Source organism: Calypte anna, chromosome 6 (genome assembly GCF_003957555.1).
Source record: "Calypte anna isolate BGI_N300 chromosome 6, bCalAnn1_v1.p, whole genome shotgun sequence".
In the NCBI taxonomy this organism is placed as follows: domain Eukaryota; kingdom Metazoa; phylum Chordata; class Aves; order Apodiformes; family Trochilidae; genus Calypte; species Calypte anna.
This window is the reverse complement of record NC_044252.1, coordinates 35,358,984-35,386,206: the sequence shown is the minus strand read 5'-3', so window position 1 is coordinate 35,386,206 and position 27,223 is coordinate 35,358,984. Positions and strand designations below refer to the sequence as shown.

The window sequence follows — 27,223 nt, the reverse complement described above, 5'->3', positions numbered from 1 at the left end:
CACCCCCTCGTTCCCCGCCCTGCAGGTCCCCGCCCCCACAGCCTCGGAATTCTCCGCCGGCCCCAGGGCAACGCTCAGGACCGGTGCGGAAAGGCACCGCACTGCCTTTACTCACCCCCCGCTTCCGCCCCTCTCCTCGATCCGGAGGCTGGCGGGGCAGCGGAGCGACGGCAGCCGGCGCCCCCTGCCGGGCTGGCGTATTGCGTTCTGCCCACCGGCTCCAGTAACGGCGGCGGGAGAAGCGGACACGACGGCTCCGCGCCGGCCGCCGCCATGGCTCCCAGAACCGCGTGGTTCCCGCCTTTTAGTTTGCCGTGAGTGCTGCCACCCTGTGGCTGAAAAGTGGTACTGCAGTTCGCACTGCAGCTCAGCGTCCGCGCATGCGCACCGGCATGTACTGGCATCTTCCTCCCCACCCCCCCTCGGCTTTTGCACATGCACAGTAGTGCCGAAAGAACCCCAAAGGTGCCCGGATGCTCGCCAATCTGCGCATGCGCCTCCTAGTTGCCTCTCCGCATGCGCCGGAGGACTAAGCCACCAATGAGACGGCCCCTTTAGGACTGATGGGCTGCTCCCGGGCGTAACCGCCTTCATTTCTTCATAGAGGCGTTCCCCCTCCGTGCCCGCTTAGGACCCCCCGCCGTCCCAATCTTCCCGCCGTCCCCAACCCTCCCGCGCCTTTTCCTCGCCCTGGAGGCGACGCGCCACGGCGGAGCGACTGCCGATCTGGCGTTCCGCGCTCTGCCCGCCCGCTCTGCCAACAGCGGCGGAGGCGGAAAGAGACGGACGCAGCCGTCCCGTGTGGAGCGAGAGGGCGCCGCCATGATTCCGTAAGAAGGGCGGGTGCCCGGCTTCAGCCGCCGCTGCTGCGCATGCGCAGAGCTACCGGCGCCTTGCTGCTGCAGTGCCGGCTTTTCGCCACGGGGGGGCGCCACGAGCGCCGAAAAAAAACAGAAAACAAAGAAAGGACGGGGGAAAAAAATAATTCCAAAATAAAAGCGCCCCGCAGCGTCCCTGTTACCCCCTGCCCCCGGCAGGACCCATTTAACCGCCCCCCCCCCCCCAGCGCCCCCAGCAGTCACCGGTGCCACCCAAGTGCAGCTCCAGCCTTCCCCCACGCCCCTCTTCCAGTCGCTGCCCGAGTCAGGCCTCTCCCCTTAAAACTGAACGTCTGCAAAAAACAAAGCAAGCACCTCCTTGAGCGGGTTCACGGCTCGTTTTTATTGGAATCCATCAGCTGACAGGTACCCACCGTATTACACAGCTGACCTTCACGTTTCCCTCCCCTCTCCTCAGTGGCAGAAGCTTGCTCCATCTCCAATACCACCCACCTCAACTCCCCCCCCCCAAAAAAAAAAACCCTCAGGCTAAATACCCCAGCATCACTACGTGAAGACTCAAATACAGTCCTAAAAGTTACTCCCCTCAATACCCAACACACACCCACCTGCCCCAAATATAACTTCCCTTTTCTACTCATCTTCTCAGATTTATTTACCTGTTTGCTCATACCTTTTCACCAAGGTACTAGAATTGGGCACTTGGGAATCTTGCTGTCTCCATTACCATCCATTTCAAAATCTCTAAAAACCCTCACGCTAACTATTCCAACATCACTACATGAATAGTGAAACGTTTAGTCCTAGAAGTAATTCCCTTATAACTCAGCACTTTCCCTGATACCAGCACTGTGGCACCCACTGCAGTACCGACTTTTTGCCACCGATCCGAGCACTGAGCCACTGGGAAGTGATTAAAAAAATGGCAGGGAAATAAAAAAATACAAAAAGATCAAAATAACAACGCAAATAAAAGACCCAGGCGTCGGGGAGAGGGGACCCAAGGAACATGGAACCGAGGCACCGAGCGGGTAAACGTAAACAGGCTCTTCAGTGCCTCACTAGAACAGAGCACTTTCCATGCTCTCATCTGTAAAGGCCGCTTTTGTACAGTTAAGTACTCTGGAGTCAGTCATGGTCCACCAGCGCATGGTTAATTCCCTGGTTCACAACTGACTGTCCATGTTAAAGGTCCTTCTTGATAAATGGATGGCAAAGACATTAGGTGTGTGTCCTTCCTTAAGATTGCTTTAAATGCTTTACATAATACAGAAGAGGCAGGTTTTTGTTTTGCCATCTGTTTCCATACATAAATCAGTAAAACAAAATTTTTGAAGATGTGACAGTGAGAAACTGACACCCCACATGATACACAGTTTAATATTTTTTCATCTCTTCCTTTGAATTTTCAGGCATTTTTGAACTGTTACCCTCCTTCTGGGGGCACCCTTCCAATCCCCTGCTCACCTTCTGCTGCTCCTCCTCTGCCGCATCATTGCCCCCACCTCTCGTGACACTGGACTGCCCCAAATTTGTCATCTGCCCAACTCTGCCTGACCATGCCATTTACATATATGCATGCATGCACACACAGACACACCCACAAAACAAAAAAAAAAAAAAGGGGGGGGGGGTGAGAACTCTGCTAGAAGAATAAATGTCTGCATCCACCCCCTCATTCCTGTACCTGTCCCGCAGGCCTGCAGACAGCATTAAGGCTAATAGACAGGATTTTGACCACATTCCTAGCATCAAAGCAACACTCTTGCTGGGCTTGTGAAAAGCCTATGTCCTTCCCTACAGCGCTGCTGGGGGAGAGAACCCAGTGTGGCGAAAGGATGAGCTGGTACCAGGATCAGAAGCAACACCCACAAGCGACAACCCCGCAGCCCTCGTGCTGCTGCCCCACATCCTGCTTGGGCAGCAAAGCTGAAAGGAAAAGTTGACTCTTGAAAGCAAAGAATAAATTCACCATATTCTTAGGAGGTATGCAAGTGTTCTCATCCAATTTAAATACTTCCACTATAGAAGTATTTTACTTCCTTTTTTCATTCATTTAACTTGCACACCTGTTAATTGATACTGTTCCATTATCTGTCTCCAAAACAGTTATAATTTGACCAGGGGGTCTATGCGTGTTACACAATTAGGTGCTCAGCAGCACCTGCCCAAGGGAGATTGCTACCAAATTGCCAGGGCAATGTCCCATTCAAAATGAGACAGAAATGAAGTACTTCAGGAGCACTGTCAAAACAGCAGGGAAAAAATACAGCTGGCTCTTTTAAGACTTTTAGAACATATAATTCACTTCAGTACAAATAAGTAATAAAATGAACACAGTGGACAGCAGGTTAATTATCTACAGTAGGCAAAAATACAAAGAAATTAGATACAAAAAGTTTCTTAGTCAAAAGCTTACTATGTATTTGGAGCATCTATCTCTTTGTCACAAAAGCAATCAAGTATAAAGAAAGTGTAAAGCTTTACCAGTTTCCAAGAGCTGCCATGATCATAAGACTGATGGGAAAAAAAAAGGAATCAATCAACTTTGTTCTCCAGAACAGATATTTGAATTTATAAAGACTTAAGAAGAAAGTCTTCTTACAAGAAAAGATTCTGCTCCATCACCAAGCATATTTTCTGTAGAGAGGATTGGGCTAAAAGAAAAATGCATCAGATATTTAAATCTTTCCTTATGGTGGAGTTATGTTTTGAAGATGTCTGTCTCTGAGAAAAGTTAGGTCAGTTTGCAGATACTAAGGAAACAGAAAAAGGCAGGGGAAAAAAAAATCTCACAAATGGGATCATTCTGTATTCACTGCACTGCACAGTGATCAACAACAACGTTCCTGAAGATGAATAAGAAACTCCTGCCCCAGAGAGTGCCCTGATGCCTGAACTCCTACTGGAAATACTTATAACCTTGTGTTTCCACCTCTGCTTTGATTTTCTTAGTTTGTATTTCTCTGGGGGAGAGGGAGGCTCTCATGAAGATACTTCATGCTCCCATGCTCTGAGAAGTCAGAAACAACATGATTGTCTCCCCTCAGCAACCACTTTGTAGTTAAGAGTCCTTCAATTCCCACTGGTCCACGTGCATGGATACGAGAAGTACTAATTCCTACTTCAGCACCTGCAGGAAACATGTAAGATAAACATAGTTAATCCTCAGATGATGTTCACTTCATACTAAGCAGTTTGCACCTTCATGTAAAAACAGCTGCCTGCCTTTCTCTGCTCCTTTCCAAATACCAGAAGTTATGTTTACCTGTTCCAATTTAAAAGTTAGAGAAGTTAGAGGAGCTTGGCTATTATGTTATAAATTGCAACATTTATACTTCTGGCTGCTAAGGAGTTACTTTTAGAGAGAAAGACGCAAGAGAGAGAGGTATCTCTTACATGGAACTTAGACTATTTTCCCAAGAGTTTAACCACACCACACCACACCCAAAAAAAAAAAAAAAAAAAAAAAAAAAAAAAAAAAAAGCTATATTAGTCAAGGTTGTGACTTTTTTTTTTACCATATTGAGATGATATTCCAAGATGATATTCCAAGAACCTAAATAAATTTTTTAATCACATGGCAATCTGATTGTTCCAGCTAACACAGTAATAGCCTGCTACAAAGATTTCCAAGTGTCTGCCTCAGAAAGGATTGTTTCTCTTGTCTTCTGCAATTCACAGTTGGTGCATCTGTTCGTTTAAGCAACTGATTCTCAGTTTGGTTCCTGCCTTTCATTCCTTAACACTGCAGGGCTGGCAGACTGGTCAGCAGCTCAGTCTGCTCAGCAGGAATGAAGTATGGCATTGTCTACAGCATCATCAGAAAGATAAACAAAATTTTAAAATGTTAATTACATGCATGCAACATACTTAATTCTGACTGCAGAGCTTCAAAGGATCCAAAACATCTTTATTCCCTCCTGCCATATTAATCTGCATAGCAGTACTGGCTAATTTTGGCAGGAAAGAGATATTAAACTAACCACTGTTCTGTGGGGATGAAATGTCTAGGCTTCAACTTTTCCTACAATGCATTTTACTGAAAGCCTTATACTAGACAGTCAGACATGACACTAATCCTATCTTCCAGGATTCAGACTGCCATACTTTTCACACAATAGTAAATCCTGCAATCATGTCCCTGCAGTATTTTCTCTTACCAAGTCCAAACCTGTAGCCATCAGAGAATCGGGTACTGGCATTCCAGAAAACACAAGCACTGTCCACATGCTGGAGGAAGAACTCTGCTGTTTTCTCTAGAGAAAGAGAGACAGAGAAAAAAAAACACCCCAGTACATACACGATGATCATGCATTCCAATAAGCACAATATAACACAGTGATTAAATGTAACAATACAATTTTCACATGAGACCTTATCACAGTATTTAAACAACCTGGACTAAGACATGACTGTCTATAACTTCTTCCCAGTATGCTTATCAAGACAGAGCTACAAATGTTTGAAGCAGCCTGAAAGATTAGAAGACAAGGGTGTGCTGACTTGCCATTGGCCAATCATTTAAGTGTATTCTTTAACAGCCTAGAGTAAGGGCCACATAACGTGTTTTCTCTGAGCTAAGCAGGACTGTAGGCACATTTAGCTCACAGGCCTCTCATTTGTTATGCCTGCTACAGACAAAAAAACCCAAGCTCTGCAATGTCAAGCTAACCCAAAGAACTGACAATCAAACCAAAATAGTAGCTTAAGGAAACAAACCAATCACTAACCATTCTCTGTGATGATAACATCTGTGTGAGAACTACCATACTTGTGGATATGCTCAACTGCCTCGTGGACACTGTCCACCACCTCAATGCAGCACTCCAGGTCTCCATATTCTGTGCGGAGAGATTTCACTTCTGAAGGGCTGAACGTCAGGTAAGATGCAAACTTTGGGCCAGCGTGAATCTTCACCTGTAATGCGAGAAACATTTTGCACTGCTGGCCATACCAATGCCTTCCAGGTCAAAATGTGGTTTCTTGTACTCTGTGAAAGATGTAACTTTCTTTGTAGCGGTCCTTATGTTGCTGTTTTTTGGACTTGTGAGTAAAACACACCAGTGCTTTGGCTGTTGCTGAACAGAACCTTACACAGGGTCAAGGCTCTCTTTCTCTCCCACTCTGTCCTCCTAGGAAGAACACTGGGAGTGTGCAGGAAGTTGAGAAGGGACACAACCAGGATAGTTGATCCAAACTGACCAAAGGTATATTCCATGGGATACACTGTCATGAGCATCAATACAAACTGAGGGACGTGACATGCCCCTAAGCTCAGGATTCACCTCAAATTATTTAAAACAGTCACACCACTTACAGAGAAAGCCATATGGCAAGAGGACAGCAGAACCAGGAAAACAGCTAAAATTTTACAGCGAGCCCTTGTTTTAAGAAATCAACTACAATGCAGAGAATAACTACAGTAACGTTTCCAAATTTGCACCTACACAAGACTTAGGATCTTGAACTGCTTTTACAACAGTGTTTCAGACACACAGGTACTACTGGGCCCAAAAGAAGAAAACTCACACAAGTATTATTTGTTGCAAAGATCATCTAACACATTATCAACCTCCATGATTAAGTATAGCAGCCAATACACTTAGACAGTGAGAGATACTTTAGAACTGATACAGCAGAGAAACATCCATGCACATGAAACACAAGAGATTTTGACAAGCCAAAATTAGCTGGGAAATAAGTCACGAGCCTGCAAATGAGAAGGCTTTTAAGAAGGCAGCTGTAAAAAAACTATTTTCTTGCGCAACTATATATCATTTTAATTGCACAATCCCGCCCAATATTTGCATATTTCTTGTCAGGTCAGACTAGACTGAGGTAACATCCTCCACTATACTAGGAGCTGGACGGGTGGTGGTGGAAATGCACTAATCCTCACATTCTTCCCATGCAAAATACATGGATCTACCCTACAATACCCTTCCCAATAAAAAGCCAAAGACATGGAAAAAATCCACCAAGTGACGACTTGCTCCTGAGTACCCATCAGTTTCTTTTACTATGACTCTTTCAACATAATGAAAACATGGCCTTTCTATTTTGCCTTCATTAATCACTGCCTGTACACTCCATCTGCCAAATACATACTGCTGTGTGAAAATTCTTGATTGATGTGCAATTCACACTACTTCATGGATACTTCTCTCCTGATGCATCTCTGCTATGTTACTTTCACTGACACATTACCAATGTGAAGGCAACTGATTAGTACACTAACCTTTCCCTGTTCCTTTGACATACTAGAAGGGAAAACAGGTGCAGCTAAAGGTAATGCAAAATGAAAGGTTTAAAATAATGTGGATAAAGCAGGTTCAGAAAGGAAAAAAAAACAGAAAGGGAAATCACTTGGGTAAGGAGCTAAATCAATAGATTCAGGAAGAGGGTTTACATCTGGAAGGTTATCCACAATTAAGCCAGAATCAAGAAAGGTAGAGAAGTGTGTTGTGTATATGCTCTTTTAAGGCAGAAGATAATTTTTGCTATATAAAGCATATATATATTTTTATCCCAATAATGGCACATAGCTGTCCTGAAGAAGCTGCCTTCAGATCATTTCAACAGAAAAACAGTATTGTGTGGAGACGCAGCAAAAGTTCATTTACATGTACAAAGAGACATCTGGACAACCTAAGTGGTAGTCCATTATAACATTAAACAGGGCTACATCAGCAAGGCCAAATGCCTCTATAGTGTCAGGAAAAAAAATCCACAAAACAAACCACGAGTGACTAACCTGTTCAACTCTCAACATGTCTATGATCTGATCAAACAACGGGGTTCTCAGCAAGTCTCGATGAATTAGGAGAGTTTCCAGAGCATTACAGGCAGCAGGATATTCACACTTTGAGTCTCTGACTGAGGGTTAAGAGTAGGTAATTGGTTACATAACATTTATGACAAAGATTTTGAACAGCATATGAATTATCAATTACCAAACAAGTTCAATAACACCAATGAGATTCATGTCACCCTCTACCAGCTTACTTATTCGTGTGACCTTCTCAACACTGGCATCTGTGTCCACATACACATGACAAATCCCTTCACTGTGTCCCATCACCGGGATTCCTTTGGCAGCTTTCTGGATATTCCTGACAAGCTGTGATGAGCCACGTGGAATGATTAGATCTATCAGCTTATCCAAACGGCAAAGATCTTCTACTTCCTCTCTTGTGTTCACCTGTGGTAGTTGCAATGCCAAACAGTTCATGATTTGAACTCTCAGGTTCTGCCAATGGTTCTTATACATTCCATGTCAAAGAAACTGTTGATTTAATTCTAGGTACTTACTAGTTGAACTGCATCTTTGACTCCATGAATGGAGAGTGCTTCTTGTGTCAGCTGATGAAGGATTTGATTGCTATGTGCTGCCTCTTTCCCTCCTTTAAGTAATAAGCCATTTCCACTGGCTATGGCCAAAGCAGATACCTGTCAGAAACGACTTTATTATAAGAAGAGTAATTCTGGAGAAAGTTTGAATATTAAGTAAGACAGAAGAAGAGGAGGGGAAGGGGAAAGGGGAAAGGGGAAAGGGGGGAAAAGGAGGGAGATATGGGATATGAGGCAAGAGACCAGGGCTGAAGTCCAGGAAAACAGACTAGAAATCCACAAAGGAACACAGTGGTTACCTATAAAGAACAGAGCTAGCACCAAGGAGCTAAAAATGGTAGACAACAGAGGCTAGTGCTTTTTAGGTACATGGGAACTTTGCCTAGAACATACTCGTTTTCAGTGGGAACACTCACAAAATTCAGGTAATGAAATACCAAGCTGTCCACTGCTTGATTCTCACCCTTTTCAAGCTGCTGTACCCATCACTTTCTCCTCAAACACCTTCTCATGTGTTATAGAATTCCTCAAACAATTTTCCTAGGTACCTAACGTTAATTGTGGGAGAGTGTTGACAATTAGTTTTTTTGTTTTCTTTTTAAAATCTACTACAGTTGCTCAGTCAAGTTGTTGGAAGACAGATCACTGTTGCTGGTGCCAGTTAGTTCAGCCCCATATTTTCTTGCATTATAAACAGCATTTACTCACAGCAAGACTTGCACATAGCACAGCAGATGCAGGCACTGGTCTTTACAATGCCTGCCTTATTTCTGACACAAGACAAATGGCATTCACTTACAGTACACTATTCAACATCTTCATTAGCCCTTCCAGCAACTTCAGTACTTAAGAACTTATAACACCATTCTTCCTCACACCCATCCTACAACAACTGAGTAAAAGCTATGACTTCACCTCACTGCATGCAAGCAGCATCAGCACAGGAAAGACCACTCAAAGCCTTCTGTGCTCAGCCTCTTTATTTTTTTTTAATTATGTACTCCTAACATTCCTAATTACTAGCATCTACAGTAAATACCTTCTAGTTTAATCCCAGTCTGCAGCATGGACAGATAAAACAAGTGCTCATTGGCAGGAGCCCCCCACGCTGCAAGTTAGGCGTGGAACACACATTTGTAAGACACATTCAGGAACTGCACCATCTGAATGTAAAAGAACTCCTTCTATTTGTCAGGTTTTCCAAAATTGTTTTAAGAAGAATCCAAGCAAGAGTCCTTTCTTTTGTCATCAAAGAAATCCCAATAGTGTAATATGCCTTCTTCACATACCTGTGGAAGACAGTCAGGACGGGACTCAAAGATCACAAGAAGGACACCAATAGGCACTGTCACCTGCTCCAAATCCAGGGCTTTTGCTATTCGTGTTCGACGAATTACACGGCCTACACTGTCCTGTGAGGATGCTGCAATCTGACGAAGACCAATGGCCAAACTGTTCAGCTTTGATGTAGACAGACTTAGACGTTTCAACAAAGGAAGAGCCAATCTCCCTAAAAGAAAGAAAAAAAATTGTGATGGAGGTAGATTTGGTTTATACTGACAAGTTCTCTCTCTGGGTTCTCTAATCTGTGAAAGCCATACTAGCCAGTTGCATGTGACATAAGATTCTGATTCTGCTCACTTCCTCTGAGACCAAGAGAGGTTTAAGACAGCAGAATTACCATAGAAGGACTTGACACACTACCTTTATTTTCAGCATCTTCCAAGTCCTTTTTGTTTGCCAAGAGAATTTCTTCTCTCTGGTCAGTCAGTAAGTCAGCAAGACGATAAATAATCTCTGCTCTCTGAAAGAGAAAACAGTTTTCTAAGCTGACTTCTTACACAAAGACCATGCTATTTGACATCTGGTCCCTTTCAGTCCATTTACGTTGACTACATTCTCTTGCTGTCTTGACTCCCTGAATACTTGGGGTCAGCTGATCTTTCCAGACTGTAGCACAGTAAAAAATGAGGCTGAGTACTGTTTTAACCTTTGCTTTGCTTTGTATCTTGCTTTCCATGCCTAGTCTTCACCAAACCTACAATGTTCCTCCTTTAAGATCACCATGACTTCTTCACAGCAGAGGCCACATTTTACCTACCCAACTGCAGAGCAGCAATTGTCTACAGCTCATCTTTTGCATACACAACACACAGGAGTGAATGGAGCAAGTTATTCCAGCCAGCTCTTCAGCAGCTCTGATCACAATTAATTTCTGTGTGACATCGAATGGTATCAAAGTTTTTACAAACCCATGAAGTCATTTATTACTTCACAGCCCCAAGATACATTATCTTTATGCTTTTCTCATCTCTTTAAGCATGCTAAAATCCAACTGATGGATCTCACACAAAAAGAATAGATTCTTGTCTGAAAGGTCCATTCAAGTTATAAATCCATGTTGTAATACTTGCAGCATATTCACAAGCTTAACAAGTAAGGCCACATTGTTCTGTTACCTGCTCAGGCTGTAAAGCCGCCAGGGTCCTACCACCAGTTCGAGCCATTTCACCCTGCTGCTCCACTGTAGGACCTGAAAAAAAAAACAAACCACCAACAAAAAGCCCAAGAGTATACCATGCAGACAAAGTAACAGCACATATGGAAGCCAGCACTAGACCTTCCATCTTCTGATTGTTTGCTCAAAGCTGGAAAGTATGTTTAGTCTTAAACAGACACATTCAAGAAATCTGTTGAATGGTAAAGGAAAAAAATTTGTACCTGACACAAAAATAGTGCTGTGGTCCTTAAACTTAACGAATCATCACAGAGACTCTGTTAAGGTCACCATATCAGAGGCAGTTGTGCACCGTGTATCAAAAGAACTTGACAAAAAGCAAAAGACCACTACGATAGCTAAGTCTCAGGGAATCGTAGGCTACTGAAACAAAGGAGGCCAACACTGAAAAGTTTGAGTATCCAACTGAGGAAAACAGAAATGATTACAAAGTAGCACGGGAATATACAAAATAATGGAAGTCAACAGTCAACCTGAGTAATGGCTCAAAAAGAAACTGCTTTCCTGTAATCTCTTCCTGTGTTCATATTAGAAGGGTTCTCATTGAAGAAGGGTTGTTTCCTTTTCTTGCAGGACCTTATAAAATCTGTCTCAAACTGCAGTGCTATCGAACAGGTTACTTCTAGTGCTATTTAAAAAAAAGTCACCAGGTTCAGGTAGCATTTCCCCAAAGCGCTCACAAGTAGCTCACAGATAAACTGTGATTTTCAACTCTCCTGAAATTGCCTGTAAAAGATATAACTTGAGTGTGATAAATATGACTCAGCTTCTATTTAAGAAGGGTCCTGTGGAAACTGCTAGAGCAGGAATACCAATGTTATGGAAAATATCAAAAGGCATAGTGGAAACTGTAAGAAAAGAATTTGTGGGTAAGTGATCAATTTGACTTGCTAAAGAAGTGTTAAAACAGCTTTTTAAAGTGAAGTCATACTTTACAAAGTGTGATTGTTTTAGTGTTCTTTGAGAAAAGCAGCATGCATATAAGCAGTTACAGTTGATACAGGCAGCATCTCCTGCTTTTCAGCTTTTGTCTGTTGCCTCTTGTCCTGTCAGTGGGCACCACTGAAGAGTCTGTTTCCATCTTCTTTATGCCCTCTGGTGGCAGGACAAGAGGCAATGGGCACAAACTGAAATGCAGGAGATGCTGCCCATCAGGAAGTGCTTTTGCACTGGATGATCAGGCACATACAGAGGTTGCCCAGGGACGCTGTGGACTCTCCATTCTTGGGAGATACCCAGAAGCTGTCTGGACACAGTCCTGGGCAACCTGCTTGAGCAGGGAGTAGGACAAGATGACCTTTTAATCTCCCATCTGTCCCTTCCAACCTCACCCATTCAGCAATTCTGTGATTTCTTTTCAGCCAAGGAACAGCAAGTGTAACCAGGTAATAGCAAAGTGATAGAGAGAGGAAAAGGAAAATCAGGTCCCAGTATTTTAATAAAGAATACTCTGAAAATATCATCTCAGTGACCATCAGCATCAAAAAGCAAATTAAATGTTTGAAATTATTAGAAATCACCCCAAACCCAAATTAAAGCACATTCTTCACATAGTCCTGTCTCCAGAATTTACACACAATATCTTGACTGTTGTGACACAGAGCCCTGTGAATGCTAAGTCTTTACGTGGGGTCAAAGGATGATGAAACCAATTCATACAAGAAATCGATTGAGGATTATCATACACAAATAAATTCACTCGCCTTAAAGCTCAAGTCAAAAGTATCACTGCGTATTTGTCTGCTAAGGTCACAAAGCTTTAGTCTGACTCTCTCTAGTGACTGTTACAACACCCCAGCAATGCAGTGCCAGGAAAGCATTCCTACCAAACACAAGACTGAGTCGTAAAAGAAATTAATGGTAAGAAATAAAACTGAACACTATCTGAGTTCAGCAGCACATTCTAAGTCCATGTTTTCACACAGAAATCTTCAGTACCAAATGGCAACTCCTAGGACTGAAAATGGTAAAAATTCTATGAATTGCATTCTTCAAATGCTAGTCAAAAATTAAGAAGAACAAAAGATTCAACATTTTCCATTCCTACTTTAGAAAATACTTTTCAAAGTCCATTTTTCTGAGTTTCCCAGCTATAGTACAGGTCTGGCCAAATTTTAACTCTTATCTTTCAGGAACTCTCTGCAACTTTCAATATACACATTACCTCTGTGCTTACCTGCAGGTTTTACCTCTGAAAAAAAAGTTCCAACTTTTTTCCCTTCCACAATATCTGTGATAACATGACCCGAGATCTTTGGGTGGGTTCCATTTGCAATCACTACAGATGTGCCCCCTTGGAGGGCCCACAGAGCTGCTTTCACCTACAGTAAAGGATAAAGCCTGTTTCAGGAAATTAACTTGTTTGAATCACCACTTTCAACAAGACTTTTGGATCTCCAGATTCATCACTTATGCTTTCAAAGAGCGTTCGGCACACTTCAGGCATTTCCATAATGTAGCATTTAATGAGATTATGTATTTGTGCTTTACCTTCTCTTCCTTAACTAGCTTTCACTTCATGAGCATGCTTCAAACTTTCCTTACAGCCTACCGTTTTCCAAAACTTGTGCAAGGGCACTTTGGTCATATGTTCTTATGTTGCAAGTTTGGGTTTTTTTGAAGAAACCAAATTTTCTCTTGAAAAGCTGCTGTTGCCAATTTCACTGACATTGATTAGCCATCAATAATTAATATACTTTAGGTGACCATGTGATATTACTTGCATTGCAGAGCCCTGTTCCTGCTTAGGCCCTCGCCATTATTATAACATTAAAGTATTCAATACCTTCAGCTGTCTAAATCACTCCCTTACAAGTTTTATCAGCATAAGGATCCCTGTATGTCTGCTCAAGACACAGAGGTATTCTCATTGTTTACAATCCCTCAGTGAAGCTATGAAGTTTGCTAAGAGTTACTCATATTTCGACACAAAATTTTTATCTACTCTGTTCACATTTCTTGTTCAACCACAACGGTGGTAAAAGGGTTGGACTCGATGATCTCTGAGGTCCCTTGCAACCCAGCCAATTCTATGATTCTATGTTACTACCAGATTTTTTATTTAATTAATTCTACTTTTTGCAATCATTTCCCTCAACCTGCTAAGTTCTTTCTAATGCTAGGATGCTGTTAGTCTGCTTCCTCAAAAGGCATATTGCTGCTTCACATTCCATTTGGTATCTACCAGGACTCTTACGTCCTTCTCAGTGAAACTGCTTTCCAGTCTCCAGTCAGTCAACTCACCAGCCAGTACCAGTGAATGGAGTTTTCTCCCTAAAGCTAGGACACACAACATTCCAGCTCCTTAAGGTTCCTGTCTGCCCACTTCTACAGTCTGTCAAGATCCAACTGAACAGCAACACAATCATCTTGTCTATTTCTCTTTCCCACATCTCTCTTTCCTTAGCCCCCCCCCCCCCCCCCCCCAAAAAAAAAAAAAAAAAAAAAAAGTGTTCTGTATTCCTACCTTGGCTTCCATGCCTCCCATTCCCACTCGGGATTTTGTTCCAAATGTTACAGACTGCTGGTCTCCTGGGTAGAATATGTCAATGAGTTTTGCATCATCAGATCCTGGTGGACTGTCAAAGAGTCCTGAAATAAAAAATAAAAACCTGCTAGTGCTATATAGCCTCATGTCCAAAGGTCTCCCATGAAAAAGAATTAAAAAAAAAAAAAAAAAAAGCCAAAAACCCACATGCTGAATAGCAGCATGCAAACTGAGAGGTGGTGACATTTAGCTCAGGTTACAGAGACAATTTACAGCTTTCATACATTCAAAATCAGGTCTTGTCAAAGGACAGTCCTCCTTACCAAAATCTCAGATGGGTTGTACAGTGATAAATTATGCAATTCAGAAATGCGTAAAATGGGTAACTGTTGAATTCTGCTAAGAAAGAACACAACAGAGATATACTCTAATTTTTGTGGGAAAAAAAAATCTAAAAGTTTTACATAACCATGATAAGAGTTGAATGATGCTTTGGTTTACCTAACACACTAAACCTAAATTCTACCACCACACTTCCCAAAAATTCTATGTGAACAAATACTGCTACTACTGTGCAGATTATCTGTGTTCTTTCTTGATAGCTTGGGAAGGAAAGGGCATACATCTTTCCGTAAACAAGATGTCACAATGAATGAATAAGCTTAGAGGATGTGGGTGTTGGGTGTTAAATTTTTTACAAGTTGTTTTGACTATTGCTTTTTTGAGTAGCTCTCAGTCATTTCAACTACCATCAACCATGAAATCCACCTGAATCTGCTGAAACAAAATGTTTTTATGGAAAGGTACCACTTTCCTTCTCAGGATATACGATATGTGCTATAGTCCAGGATCTCCTGAAAGAAACCCATCTGGAGAAGATGAAAAGACTATTTGACTTGAGTGATGTGGACTGAACTGATCTGAAACTGCACTCACTACCCTATCTATAGAAAATGAACTTCAACATCCATAGGTGTCAGGTTTAGGTCATAGCATCACAGTTCAGAAGACTAGCAAGCTCCAGGCATCTGGAAGGCAATGGCCAGGACTTGTACCTGTAATTCACTGGAAGACAAAGTCTGCTGCCAAAAGAAACACTATGCAGGATACTATTCGGCTTACACTCCTAATTCTTAAAACATAGCCTTTATTCTGCATATTACTCATGGCTATATCATACAATTCTGAGTAGCTAGCAGAAGTACCAAAGCACATATGGTATTCTGGGTTCTGGAACAAGTCTCAAGGTCACATGCATTCTCACCCACCCAAATTCAACAGTGTGGCAGACAGTTTTTGGCTTATGAAACAGCATTAGCATTAAGGAGTTATGTGGCATATTGCAATTGTCCCTATAAAAGATCTGAACTGAAGAGATCAGTAAAACCCAAAGAGGCTGGTTTGACCGATGTACTTCAATGAAACATGGAAGAAAAGAAATGACTCACAAACCTTCTACATCTGACAGAACAATCAGGAGATCAGTTTTCATTTCCACAGCCAGTCGTGCTGCCAGACTGTCATTATCCTTCACACTAATCACCTGCAATGCACATGCACATCAGCAGCACTGAACAGCGGGAGGAACTAGGAAATATTCAGCTGCAACATACAAAAAGCAAGCTGCCTCAGCACTACCAAGTCCTCCTGGGCTACTTCGTTCACACCCACTGGAAACTCAAATGATTCACTGTGTCAAAGTAGATATGCTTTTGGAATGCAGTAAAGCTGTATAATAATGAGAAGCAGTGTGATGACCATCAGCATTCTCCACACTGGTGCACAGTGACAGGAGATGTCCTACATGACCCTGCTTTAAGCGAGCATGCTGGAGGAGATGACATTCAGAAATCCCTTCCAACTTCAGCTATTCAGTGAAAACCAAACTGAGCACGCTTGCTTTTGGCAGAGCACACATAATATGCCCTGCTTACACTCCACAGCACTGCATCATTCCAGGGACAGGTCATCGTAGTCTTACAGTACCCTTTGCCCACATTATTAATTTTGTATGTTTGCTTCCCTGTTGCAGGCTTCAGAGGTCCCTGATTATGGCATTTAGTGAAGTACACCCTAGTGCTGTACAAGCACCTAGAAGCAGGATCCACCCCCCCCTTGCAATACTTCACCCACATTTACCCCCTGCAGATCACTGTTTGGCTCTGGAGGTGGAACAACAGCATCATTAGTGTTAATTATAGGGACGATATTCATTCTTAAAAGCTCATGCAATGTTCCATTTAAGTTCCGACGCTTCTGTTCATCGTGGAAATCCAGATTGGTGACTAGAATCTAAAAGAAAAAAAAAAAAGTATACTTACCCTACCACCTTCCCTGAGAAGAAAAACATAAATATATGTACCAACACATTGTAGCAGATCAGTCATACCTTCCAGGTCACTAAACTAACACAGACGCATTTAAAGGATAAAGAATACAAGGGAGAAATACTCTTTCTGCAACATTTTCAGGTTTATATGCCTTAACTTCCACTGCAGCCTTTAAATGTCTTTATCAGCTTGAAAGATAACAGCCTCCAGGAAGCAATTTGAAAAAATAAAACATAAGCAGAACACAGACAATTATTTTAACTACTAAGACCCTAAACAATTTGATAGATTACTCAACACACTGTCTTTTCTGTTTTCCCTCCCATTTTAATGTTCCTATTGTCGCATGCAGAAGCGATGCTTTGCCTCAAGACTTCTCTTAAGCTCTGCAACTCACTTGCTTTTCTCACTGAATCTTGAGATCTTAAAGCCTTTGGCAGGCATACCCCTCTCTTTTTAGCACTGAAAGCCAAAAATCCTCACTGTCTCTTCTGGAGAGACATTTATTTTTTTCATTTTTACTCTGGCACTGGATGTTTGAGAACTAAGCAAAAAACTCCACCACACAAATGTTACAGTATCACTTGGAACCACTGTGCACATCAACTTTTTTGGAATGGGCAATTCTTTCAAATTAAAGGAATTATAGTTGTCTGCAGACTTGAACAAGGTTATAATGAAGTGGAAACTCAAGTGATTTTTAGCTCTATTACAGGAAAAAGCTCCTCCAAGCAAGGCTTTATACTAGGGATACCATCACCCACAAGGTAGAGAGATTTGGGAAGCAGATGGACAGCAAGTTCTGACATGTGGATACACATTTCTGTCAGCTTTACAGATTGTGTGACAGTTCAGCTACTTGTGATTTTTAAACGCTCACTTTGTATCACCAACTTCAGCTTTTGTGAAGAGATGCCCTCCTGTAAGTAACAGCAGGACACACAAGAACCTCAAAAAGAAAAAGCTTATTTGCTCTACCCTAACAACAGATAACTCAATTTCATAAATACTTAGCAAGGCACTCCTAAATAAGCTACAGGGGTGCCTTACATTACAGTAACAAGCCCCCCAAAGTAGGATAGTAATGGAAATGCAAGACTACAGCTGCATATAAAACATGGAAAACATCCAAGAACAACTCCATCACTGACTGAAGGAGCAAGTCAGTCTAGGAAAGTAGGAAGCCCTTACTTGAGCTGCACAGATGCTGTACTGCGTAAACATGGCCTCATACAGAGCCATTAGTCCACTCTGGCCAGCTGCTGCACAAGCTCGGGCCTCCAAGACTGGAATAGCCTACAAAGACAAAGAACAGCTGTCAGGCAGTGGTTTGAGCAGGTACTAACCAACATTCAACAAAAAGCAGGAGTTCCACCAGCTACTCACCATATCTTTTAGCTGATTCTGGCCGGAATGAAGTGCTTGTCTCACACTCTGAGAAAGCAAGATCTCATGACGCAACCGCTGCTTTCCAAAAGCTACAGCACCACTGGTTACAATCATCATCTCTCGGCCCTGATTTTGCAGCATTGACACCTGTCAGTACAGAACACAACAAACAGGGCCTGGAATATAATCACTGCTAGTGTGACAGCTCTGGCTATTACAGATAACTTTATGCTCAACAGTTCTTGCTGCCTCAAGAGTTCCATCTCATCCATGGACATGCACCGCAAGGTAATTATCCTCTAAGATTGTCTTCCACACCTTCCTAGCCACTTAGGAATTATGCAAAGGACCGCATGCAATCTATAGCTTCTGCCACTTCCTTTTCACAATACCAATTTTTATGACAGTCATGCTTGAATGACTACAGCCTTCTTTTCACCATCCATTCCCAAAGGTGACACTATAATGCAACTTTGTATTCTTCAAGTGAAGAAGCCAACCCTGACTGTACAGCTTTTAATTACTTCTTCCTTACATACATCTGGCCAGATTCCTGTCAAAGCTCTAAAGCTAAATGTCTTACACAACTTTTATTTATTATGCCAACTTTACTTCCCAGAGATGTCCAATTCCCTCTGAAGTCGTAAGTTCACTTTGAAGAACCAATTGATCCCATCACCTTTTTCTATGGCTAACAAGGTTTCAAGCTTTCTCCTGAAGGAAATCTGCAAATGCTGAAGAAGGCAATCAAGAAGGGTCAACTCTTTGTGCAGGCTTCCCAAACTTCAGTGTCACCTTCCTACTAGATCCAACTAATGTCCCAGTCATGTCTTACCTACCTGCATAAAAATCTCACTGTACAGATCTCTCCCTCTATACTGGGTCTGTCCAATCTGCAGTTAGCTTTTTTTTTGCAGGCTCTATATGGTGCTCTTTTAGATTTCAGGACTAAAACAGTGTTGATAACAATCTGATGTTTTGCCTATTGTTAAACAGTGCTCTCACAGCTTCAAAGCCTTCTCTTTTTCTCATGCTGATCAGTACTTGCACAGCATCAAGGCTTTCTTTTTCTCACTATGTCCCATCGAAGCAGGTAGGCTGTGCAGATTTGGAAGGGACACACCTGGGACTGAACTGGCCAAAGGCACTGAACTGGCAGTACTATCTGACCCCATATTCAGTAATAAAACTAGGGTAAGAGAATAGGAAGGGCAGAGGGCTGTCTTCGAAGCTGGCTGTCACTTGAGGACTAGCTGGCCATCAGTCTGTTTGTGTGAGATAGAGTGACAGCCTTAGTATCACTGGTTTCTTTCCCCCTTTCCTTTTCTTATTCAAGTCTTTTATTCAACCCCTGGGTTTTCTTACTTCTGCTCTTGCTCTATTCTTCCCAATTCAACTGGTGGCAAGGCAGAGGTGTGGGGAGAAAATAAGCACCTGTGAGAGTGCTTAAGTGCTGGTGGGCATCAATCCCACCACACCTTCAAACAGTAATTTAATGAGTTACATGGTTTATGCTGCCACAGCACAGGGACATGGAAAAGGGAAAAGCCAACACATTGCTTTAAAGGGTCATCACTGTTGTATGAGATTTTCCTACAATCTACTACGCCATCCAACAATCACCAAGTATCTGAAGCTAGAACAAACAACCCATTTCAGCTGTAGAATTACCTGCTCTACAATAGATGCCAGCCTCCCGAGGGCCAAGCCACACTCATCCCCTCGAGTCACAACAGCACTGCCCAGCTTCACCACAATGCGCTTGGCGTGCTTCAGCTCACTGCGGTGTGCAAATGATTTCCCATGGGCACGGCTGAGTGGCATGGTGATAAATGGGATGTTGCTCCAACAACGGATGGATTCACTTCTTAATCTTTGGTTATGGCAAGGGAGATCTATCATTAAAGAAAGAAAAATGCAGTTTTATGTGTTTCATTCAGACTTTAAGTCCTTTAAGTCAGGTAACATTTCCCCCATCTCCAATGCTAAAGCTTCATCAGACTTGCTTCAATATTGGCTACTGCCTACAGCCAATGCTAAGGACCAATTTTCCTACTATTAACTATTAGGAGTTTACTGATTGTGAAAAACACAGAATACTTTTAAAAATACTACAAATGCAGCAGTCAACAGAGCTGTAACTCGAAAAAAACAAGTTTAGCATTTTAAAGATTTCAGCATTATTAATTCAAAAAATATCAACCAAAGAGAACTGTTAACACACAGACTGATCGGAAATTAATCCTGCATGCAACAGCATACAGTTACTCTCTTGATCTATAAGACTGTATCTTTCCTTTCCTTTCTGTTTCAGACCACTAAATAGACAGTGATTAGTCCTCTCAAGGGAAGATTTTGGGAACAGTTACTTATATGCTATGTGTAATACTATGTATTTACACTCTGATTTCCTGCAAGAAGCTTTCCACTTTTATCTAATCCAAATAAATTTGAGCTTCACACTTTGCTTTACTCAAGATATCTGTGGGCTGAAGATGAAGGTGAAGAAGCAGACATAATCAGATCTTGTTTCCCAGGAATATATAAGGCTGAAATAAAATACTTCTGCCACAGCGCTACATTCACAGCTCTTTTCTTTTTTCTTGAAATGGGTATCAGAATGAAAAACACACCCTATAAGAGAAAAAGCTGAGTATTACTGAATTAAGGGATAAAGAAACATTGAAAAAGTACAGCTTCAGCTGCAGCTCACTCCATTTCAAATCATGTTAATGAGGTGATTTTCCTTTCAACATATGAAAATACATAGACATGCCCAGACACATACTGACCAACATTATTAGGAACGTGTGCTTTCATCTCATACATACGTGAGCAAGAAACGGCTACAATGGCATGTGGTGATAAAGAAAAGCACCATCCAGGGGAGCGGATGTGAGGTCTCAGAGCAGCTCGAACCAACATTTTGAGATACCTTCTGAAAATAAGGATATATGTGAGTTAAAAAGAAGGGAAGAAGGAAAGAAGGGGGAAAGCTGGTTAAATATCAGTAAATTTACATACATATTTCTCCCCTCACATGCACTCCCCACACATCAGCTCCCCTTTGCTCTGGACAGTCTTAATGTAATTTCCTTGTGCAAGAGACAAGAACACTCCATTTTGCAGAATTCCCCTGTTCCCTGCCTGCTAGCAGATAATCATTGCTAAAGATCAAGAACAAAATAAGGTTCTCCAAGAAAGGAAAAGACTTAGCATTACACTAGTACTGTACCTAAAATGGAGAAAAGTTTTACCTTTGTTCACAGAGAAGCCTGGAAGAAATAAAAACAGCGGTTGTATCATCCAGACTTCTCATACACCCCACAACAGAGCATCTGTTATACTTCTCATGAATCTCAGCCCAATTCAATATAAAATATATGCTAATTAATTCACTTTTCCCTAATCACTACTAAAAGAAAATATGTTAACCATGATTACTAGTAAGAACATTAGTTTCCAAGGGATTTGGAATTAGTTTCCCTTCAAACACTCAGAACTCTTGTAACTCAATATCCATCAGTGCAAGTACCCAGCAAACAAGGGACACGTAACTAGCAATTCCCTAAGACAGGCATAGCTGAAGTAATCATCTAGTACCACAAAGGAAACAACAAGAATCCAGTTCTCCCAGACAGTGCTTAAGCCATGGAACCTCTCCTTTCCCATTTGAAAAATTTTGCTCCCTTGCTTTCAATCCATCTCTCTACACTACTGGGATAGAGCAAACAACACTGCACATGTAGGTGAAAGAAGAAGGTACTGAAGAGGACAAGGAGAGCTCGTAGTAACTGCATTGGAAGACTATTACAAATACCATGACGATTATAGTACCAGGCAAGTTCTGCCATACATGTACGTGAACACTTGAAGTTGCTTCATTACCCTGCATCAGTGTGTTATTTTTATTATACCTTACTATAATTCTTAGCAATATATATACCTACAGAGAAACTTAGTCACCTTCCCAAGAAATCAGGTCTCAACCCCTACAACTGATGCCTTTAGTGACAATCTCTAAATTGACTTTACAGTCTGTTTGGCTGCAGGCCCATCAAGTTGTCAACATTTGCAGTCAGTTGCTAAAATAAAACTAAAAAACTTTTGTCACTGTTTTTATATACAAAGGCCAATGTTTCAACTAAGTATTACGACATTCCACAAGTGAAAAAATCTAGAAACCAAACTCCTATGAAGAGAACTATATTGCATTACACTTTAAGCAATTCAGCAGATACAATTCAAGTTCCAAAGAAATTAACACAATTTTAGTAAGTCTTTAGCATAACACAAGTAAGTCCTCTGTAGTATTTGGGGTGTTTATTAGTTAAACAGCCTTGTTACTTTACCAGCTAAAACCTCTGTAAGTAAATATTTAAGGTTCTCGGTGAGTGAAGCCAGCTCAGAACAGAGTAAAACACATAAAAGCTTCAGATCGTCTTTAGAACAGTTCACTAACAGCTTTGGCTGGGTTCTGCAGAAGTTATACAGAGAGAACAGGCAATTCAAAGCAACATGTACCATGCAATTATTTTCTAGGAAGAATCTATTCGAGAAACAATCCACTCCAGGAGAATCTGGGCACGGCAGTCTCTCTCATCTGTTGGCACTGCCTTGTGCAGCAAAATAAAACGCCTCCACTGGCCTGCCAGAACCCTTCTAACACTTTTTTTAATCGGGGTATCTCAAAAGACAGCAGCTGCAGAAGTTCAGCACTGCTCCATTTCGCTGTACCTGGCCTATAAACAGGTGAAGCAGCTCAAGCAGGGCGGTGCAGCAGCAGCACCAGACAGGGCCGGCTCCGGCTGCCGGTCTCGGAGAGGGGATGCTGAGGAACCGAGCGACTCACGGGAGCGCGAGCATCAGAACCCGCTCCGGCACAGACAGGAAGTTTAGCTCCGCAAAACACTACGGCAGACAAATTACTCTCACGTTCATCAGACCCCTACGGACACCGCTCCTCGCACCGGACCCGCCCCTCCCGCCACACAAACACACCGACACGACAGCGCGCGCTCCGCCAGCGGCCACCTTCGCCAGATCCACGTGACGCGGCGCAGCCAATCGGCGGCCCCCAGCAGCAGCACCGGCAGCAGCCACCTCAGCGCTGCCAGCGCGGCCCTGACGGGCGCGTAGGTGATGTAACCCCGGGCCGCCTCACCCCGCCCGCCGCACGCAGGCCAGGCCGGCTGCCTCGGCAGATGATGTAACTCCGCTCCACGTTGCAGCACAAAATCCAACGCTGTACAAACTCTAGCATTAACAACTGTTTTCTGCCTAGTTCCAGACTAGTCCAGACAGCCCTACTCATAGCAGAGGCTGCCTGGCCCTCTTCCCCATCCAGCTTTCCATGACCTCGACTTTTCCCTTTTCACAGACGTTTGCAGTCTGATGCACACTGCAGACAAGGGGCATCTGTTGCCAGACTTTTGAGAGCACTTTTACCCCGACGTAAACCCTTGTTTTCTCCAATGTACCCCAAATCCCTCTATAAGGGCAAGAGTGCTGGCTTTGCTCTTCGCTTAATCTCCATTATCCCATTTGCAATCATTTCTAAATTAAAGAAACTCAGAATCATTTCAGTTGGAAAAGACTTTCATCAAGTCCAAGTGTTAACCCGCCACATGCCACCAAATGGCCAAAGCCACAACAAAACCGTGTCTCTCAGTACCACATTACACAGCTTTGAAATGCCTCTGGGGATGTCACTTTACAGGAAAACCTGTGCCAGGGCCTGAAAACCCTTTTGGGGAAGCAGTTGTTCCTCATCACCTCCATCTATCCAAGCCCCACTGTGGAACTTCAACAACTGCGTTCTGTCAACAGTTAAGACAGCTAGAAACAACTTTCTAAGAAAAACTAAGGGATATTGACCACCTAGGATTTATTTCTAAACCCTGTCCTCTTTTTTCTCCAAGAAGAGCACCACTCAAAACAGCATTCAGTACAATCCCACACTCAGGGAACTGTTCACGATCAGTTCAGTATTCCCTCCAGTTCCTTATTTTTAAGCCATCTACCTTACCTACCTTTCCTTTTTTTATTCTTTGCCCTCACAATGTGTTTCTTGAGTTTGGGGAGAAACAAGATAGCATTCAGCTTCTAAAAAGGATAAGCTGACAACCAAATCCTAATAGGATAAAATAAGAAAGAAAACATACCAGTAGATCAGCAGTCTGTCAGATGCCCAGACAGAGTACAACAGCAGGACAAGAAAGATAACAGAACTACCTGATCACTCTCTTGGGTCTCCAAGTTTGTCTGACTTTGAGGCTCTACACACCTTCTCCACACAACTCATGATTTTGCAGACTTGTAGTGCACACACCTTCTCATTCCTCCCTCTGTTGTAATTCTTAGGTTGTTCCAAAACAGTTCCAGTAGCCAAAAGTGCATCAGTTCAGTGTTGCCAGCCCTCCTGCTCAAAGCTGCAGTTCCCACCCCCCTCAAAAAAAACACTTGATCATGGTAATTATCTGGTCAGAGACCATCTACACAATCAGTCTATACAATCTGTGTGTCTCTATAACTGTCTATACAATCATGGGAGTACAAGCCATCAGCAAGAGGAAAACATAGCAATTCCTTAGCCTACACTGCCACTAATAATGCAGTATTGCATCCTCTTGCTCAAGACTATTTCATATAGATAATCATCTCCATTGCTTCTCTTCCACCTCCCCAGTTATCTTAAACAGAGTGCAGTATATTAGCTAAAGGGGAGTCCAGACTTCAAGGAGAACTCAAGTTTGGACAAAGCAAGGGTTTACACAGCGGTATGACATAGTCTTTTATTCTGCACTTCATTCCTTACCTGACAGTTTCTACCTTTCCATTTGCTTTTTGGCTTTTGCTGCACCTTGAACTGACTTTTCATAGTATTATCCACAGGAACTTACAGATGTTTCTTCCCTGAATGCTGCATAAAAACATAAAACAAACTCATTGCTTCCACATTCCTACTAATACAACATGCAAGAAGAGCAGCAGAAAAATTATTGAAGCTAAGCCCGAAAGAGGCTTACTCTGCTACTGAATGCACTTCTTATGTAGTATTAGATTGTATTCAGCAAGCCTGGCAAAGAGCAGCTCAGAAGGCAGTACAGCAAACAAATAAATCAGTGAAGTAGTTAAAACGCAAACAAATAAATCAGTGAAGTGGTTAAAACAACAGAAATTATTCACTGACACAATTACAGAAGAGGTAACATACTTTCTAAAGTGTCCACTTTACTGTAGACCGGAGAAGAAGAAAAATTGTTTTGTTTTGTTTTAATTCCTTACAAATTGCTTCTGAGTATTATCAGGAGCAAATCTTAGAAAGAAGGTAAACACTTCCACATATCCATCACATTTTAGGGTACAGAGTCTGCACAGGTGAGTTTATTGAAGCACTTTAGTTATTTTTCATTTAAGAAAATAAAATTTGTAGTGGAACAAAACAATCAGAAGCGTCTGATTATTTTGTTCCACTACAAAAATTGTTCTTGACTTCATAGTATAGAGACACTTGACAAAGGCTAGGGAAAACTGTGTAAGCTTTGCTCATTAAGTCTCCTTTATCTATAGTTTTATTATCTCTTTCAGAGAGCTATCAGGTTTCTTTAAAAAAAATCCTCTTACCGGATCCTGTTATATCTCCTCTGAAGAATCACTAAGGGAACAACACAGGCTTATCACCAAGAGTTGGGTCAAAACCTAGATAATTACTTCTCTGTGTCACGCAACTGTCAGGAGGGTTTGAATATTTTCTTTGGACATGGAGAAATCTTGCAAGTAGACACAAGAGATGAACAAGGAAAATAAAATCTCAGGAGGGGCAACAGTTCTGCTCTCACAAAGAGAATGAGGCCAATGCAACTGTTAGTTTAGTGCTTGCAGGGGTAAAAAATGCGACTTCAGACTGCAAATAACTCCACACACAAGCAGTGCTCTGCAACCTTCAATAATATTTGAACCAAAGTATACAAGGCTCTGGAAAGTTTGAGAGGACCAAAAAGACCGAGAACACCCCGAGGAAGGCAGCAGAGCACAGACGGCACTTCCAGTACCCTCACGGTTTTAAGGCTCAATTAATTTTTTTATTTTTTTTTCCCCCACAGAGGCCTTGTTCAGCCGCTGCGAGCAATACAGCGGCCGCCCCACTCCTCCAGGCGTCGGAGGGGAACCGGCAGCAACCACCCCGATTGGTGCGGCCGCCGTCAGGTCCGCAGCCTCAAGCTGCCCGACACCACCACTACCCGCCCCCCCTCCGGCCTCAGTTACCGCTCTGGGAGCGCCCCCGGGCTCTCAGGCCCGGCCCGGGCTGACGCCGGCGCTCACAGGCACCCTCACCGTTACCCATAGCACCGCCACCGCCTCACGCTGCTTCCGGCTCCGCGCCCGCCGGGTGTCGCAGGAGCTGCGTCTGGGCGGGGCAAAGGGGTGGGGACGAGCTGCTATTCCGCCCACCGGGCCAGGGCAAAAGGCGCGTTGCGGTACAACGAGCAGCAGTGATTACCGGACGCCAGCTTTTCCATCGCGGCGTTGGTCACATTCCAGATCTGAGCTGAGCCCGGAGGTGGTTGGTTTCGTAGCCTAACTGCTCCGCACGTAACCGCTGGTCCCAACGGCCCGGCCAGGGCTGCCGGCAGATCCCGTTCCGCTGAGGGCGGTATGGGTGCTTGTGCTACTGGTGACACGTCCGACTGCGGCTGTTGGCTGCGCGGGACGGAGCATTCAGCGACTTCTAGTGCCTTGGAAGGTACCGGCACAGATACCGTTACACCGTATGCTCTTCCAACGCGGTCGCTGCTGGACCAACCTCTCCTGCCCCAGGTAAGCCCAGGCCGGGCCAGGAGCTCCCGGGAGAGGCCGCCGAGGGGCCCTGGACGAGCGGTGGTCGGCGGGACTTGGGTCCCAGCAGGGGTGGCTGCAGCGCTAGAGGGGAGCAGGCTTTGTAGAAAAAGTTTTGAGACATCAGTGACGCAGTTCATGCAGTGCCAGGGGGGTATCGTACCCGATCTCCTGAGGAGGACTGCAAATATGTGGCAGGATAATACTTACATAGTCTGGTACATGGACATAAAATGGCACACTGAAAAAGTTGAGCCAGGTGAAGGCAGGTATCAGGAGCACAGTATATACAGACACTTCTTTCACTGCAAACCTTACAGTGGTAAAATGTCACTTAAATTTGGCAAAGTTAACAGTGTATCATGTACTTAGTGCCTGAAGAAAACAATAGAAATTTTAATCCAGTTCCTATCTGGAGCCATAAGAGAATGCTTCTTATCTCGAAAAAACGTATTTGGGCCTGTTTCTT

The 27,223-nt window shown here is 43.0% G+C and overlaps 1 protein-coding gene across 13 annotated transcripts; it reads right to left on the bottom strand.

The window, feature by feature from the left end:
* Positions 1-3,496: 3,496 nt before the first annotated feature.
* ALDH18A1 (aldehyde dehydrogenase 18 family member A1) lies at positions 3,497-27,215 on the bottom strand. Of its 13 annotated transcripts, none has more exons than XM_030452879.1 (19): positions 26,185-26,241; positions 24,734-24,838; positions 20,748-20,854; positions 19,588-19,811; positions 17,914-18,063; positions 17,719-17,823; positions 16,331-16,489; positions 15,650-15,740; positions 14,177-14,301; positions 12,887-13,031; positions 10,652-10,725; positions 9,897-9,996; positions 9,482-9,702; positions 8,154-8,291; positions 7,848-8,043; positions 7,597-7,718; positions 5,573-5,759; positions 5,003-5,098; positions 3,497-3,972 (listed from the first exon to the last, which is right to left on the bottom strand). In XM_030452879.1, exons 3-19 carry the CDS (start codon positions 20,839-20,841, stop codon positions 3,791-3,793), a joined length of 2,409 nt encoding a protein of 802 aa, XP_030308739.1. In that variant the 5' UTR covers positions 20,842-20,854; positions 24,734-24,838; positions 26,185-26,241; the 3' UTR covers positions 3,497-3,790. The 13 variants fall into 13 exon arrangements, with proteins under 13 accessions (XP_030308739.1, XP_030308737.1, XP_030308736.1 ...); XM_030452877.1 differs by lacking the exons at positions 24,734-24,838; positions 26,185-26,241 and adding exons at positions 21,152-21,191; positions 22,654-22,894; XM_030452876.1 differs by lacking the exons at positions 24,734-24,838; positions 26,185-26,241 and adding exons at positions 21,174-21,191; positions 22,654-22,894.
* Positions 27,216-27,223: the final 8 nt, after the last annotated feature.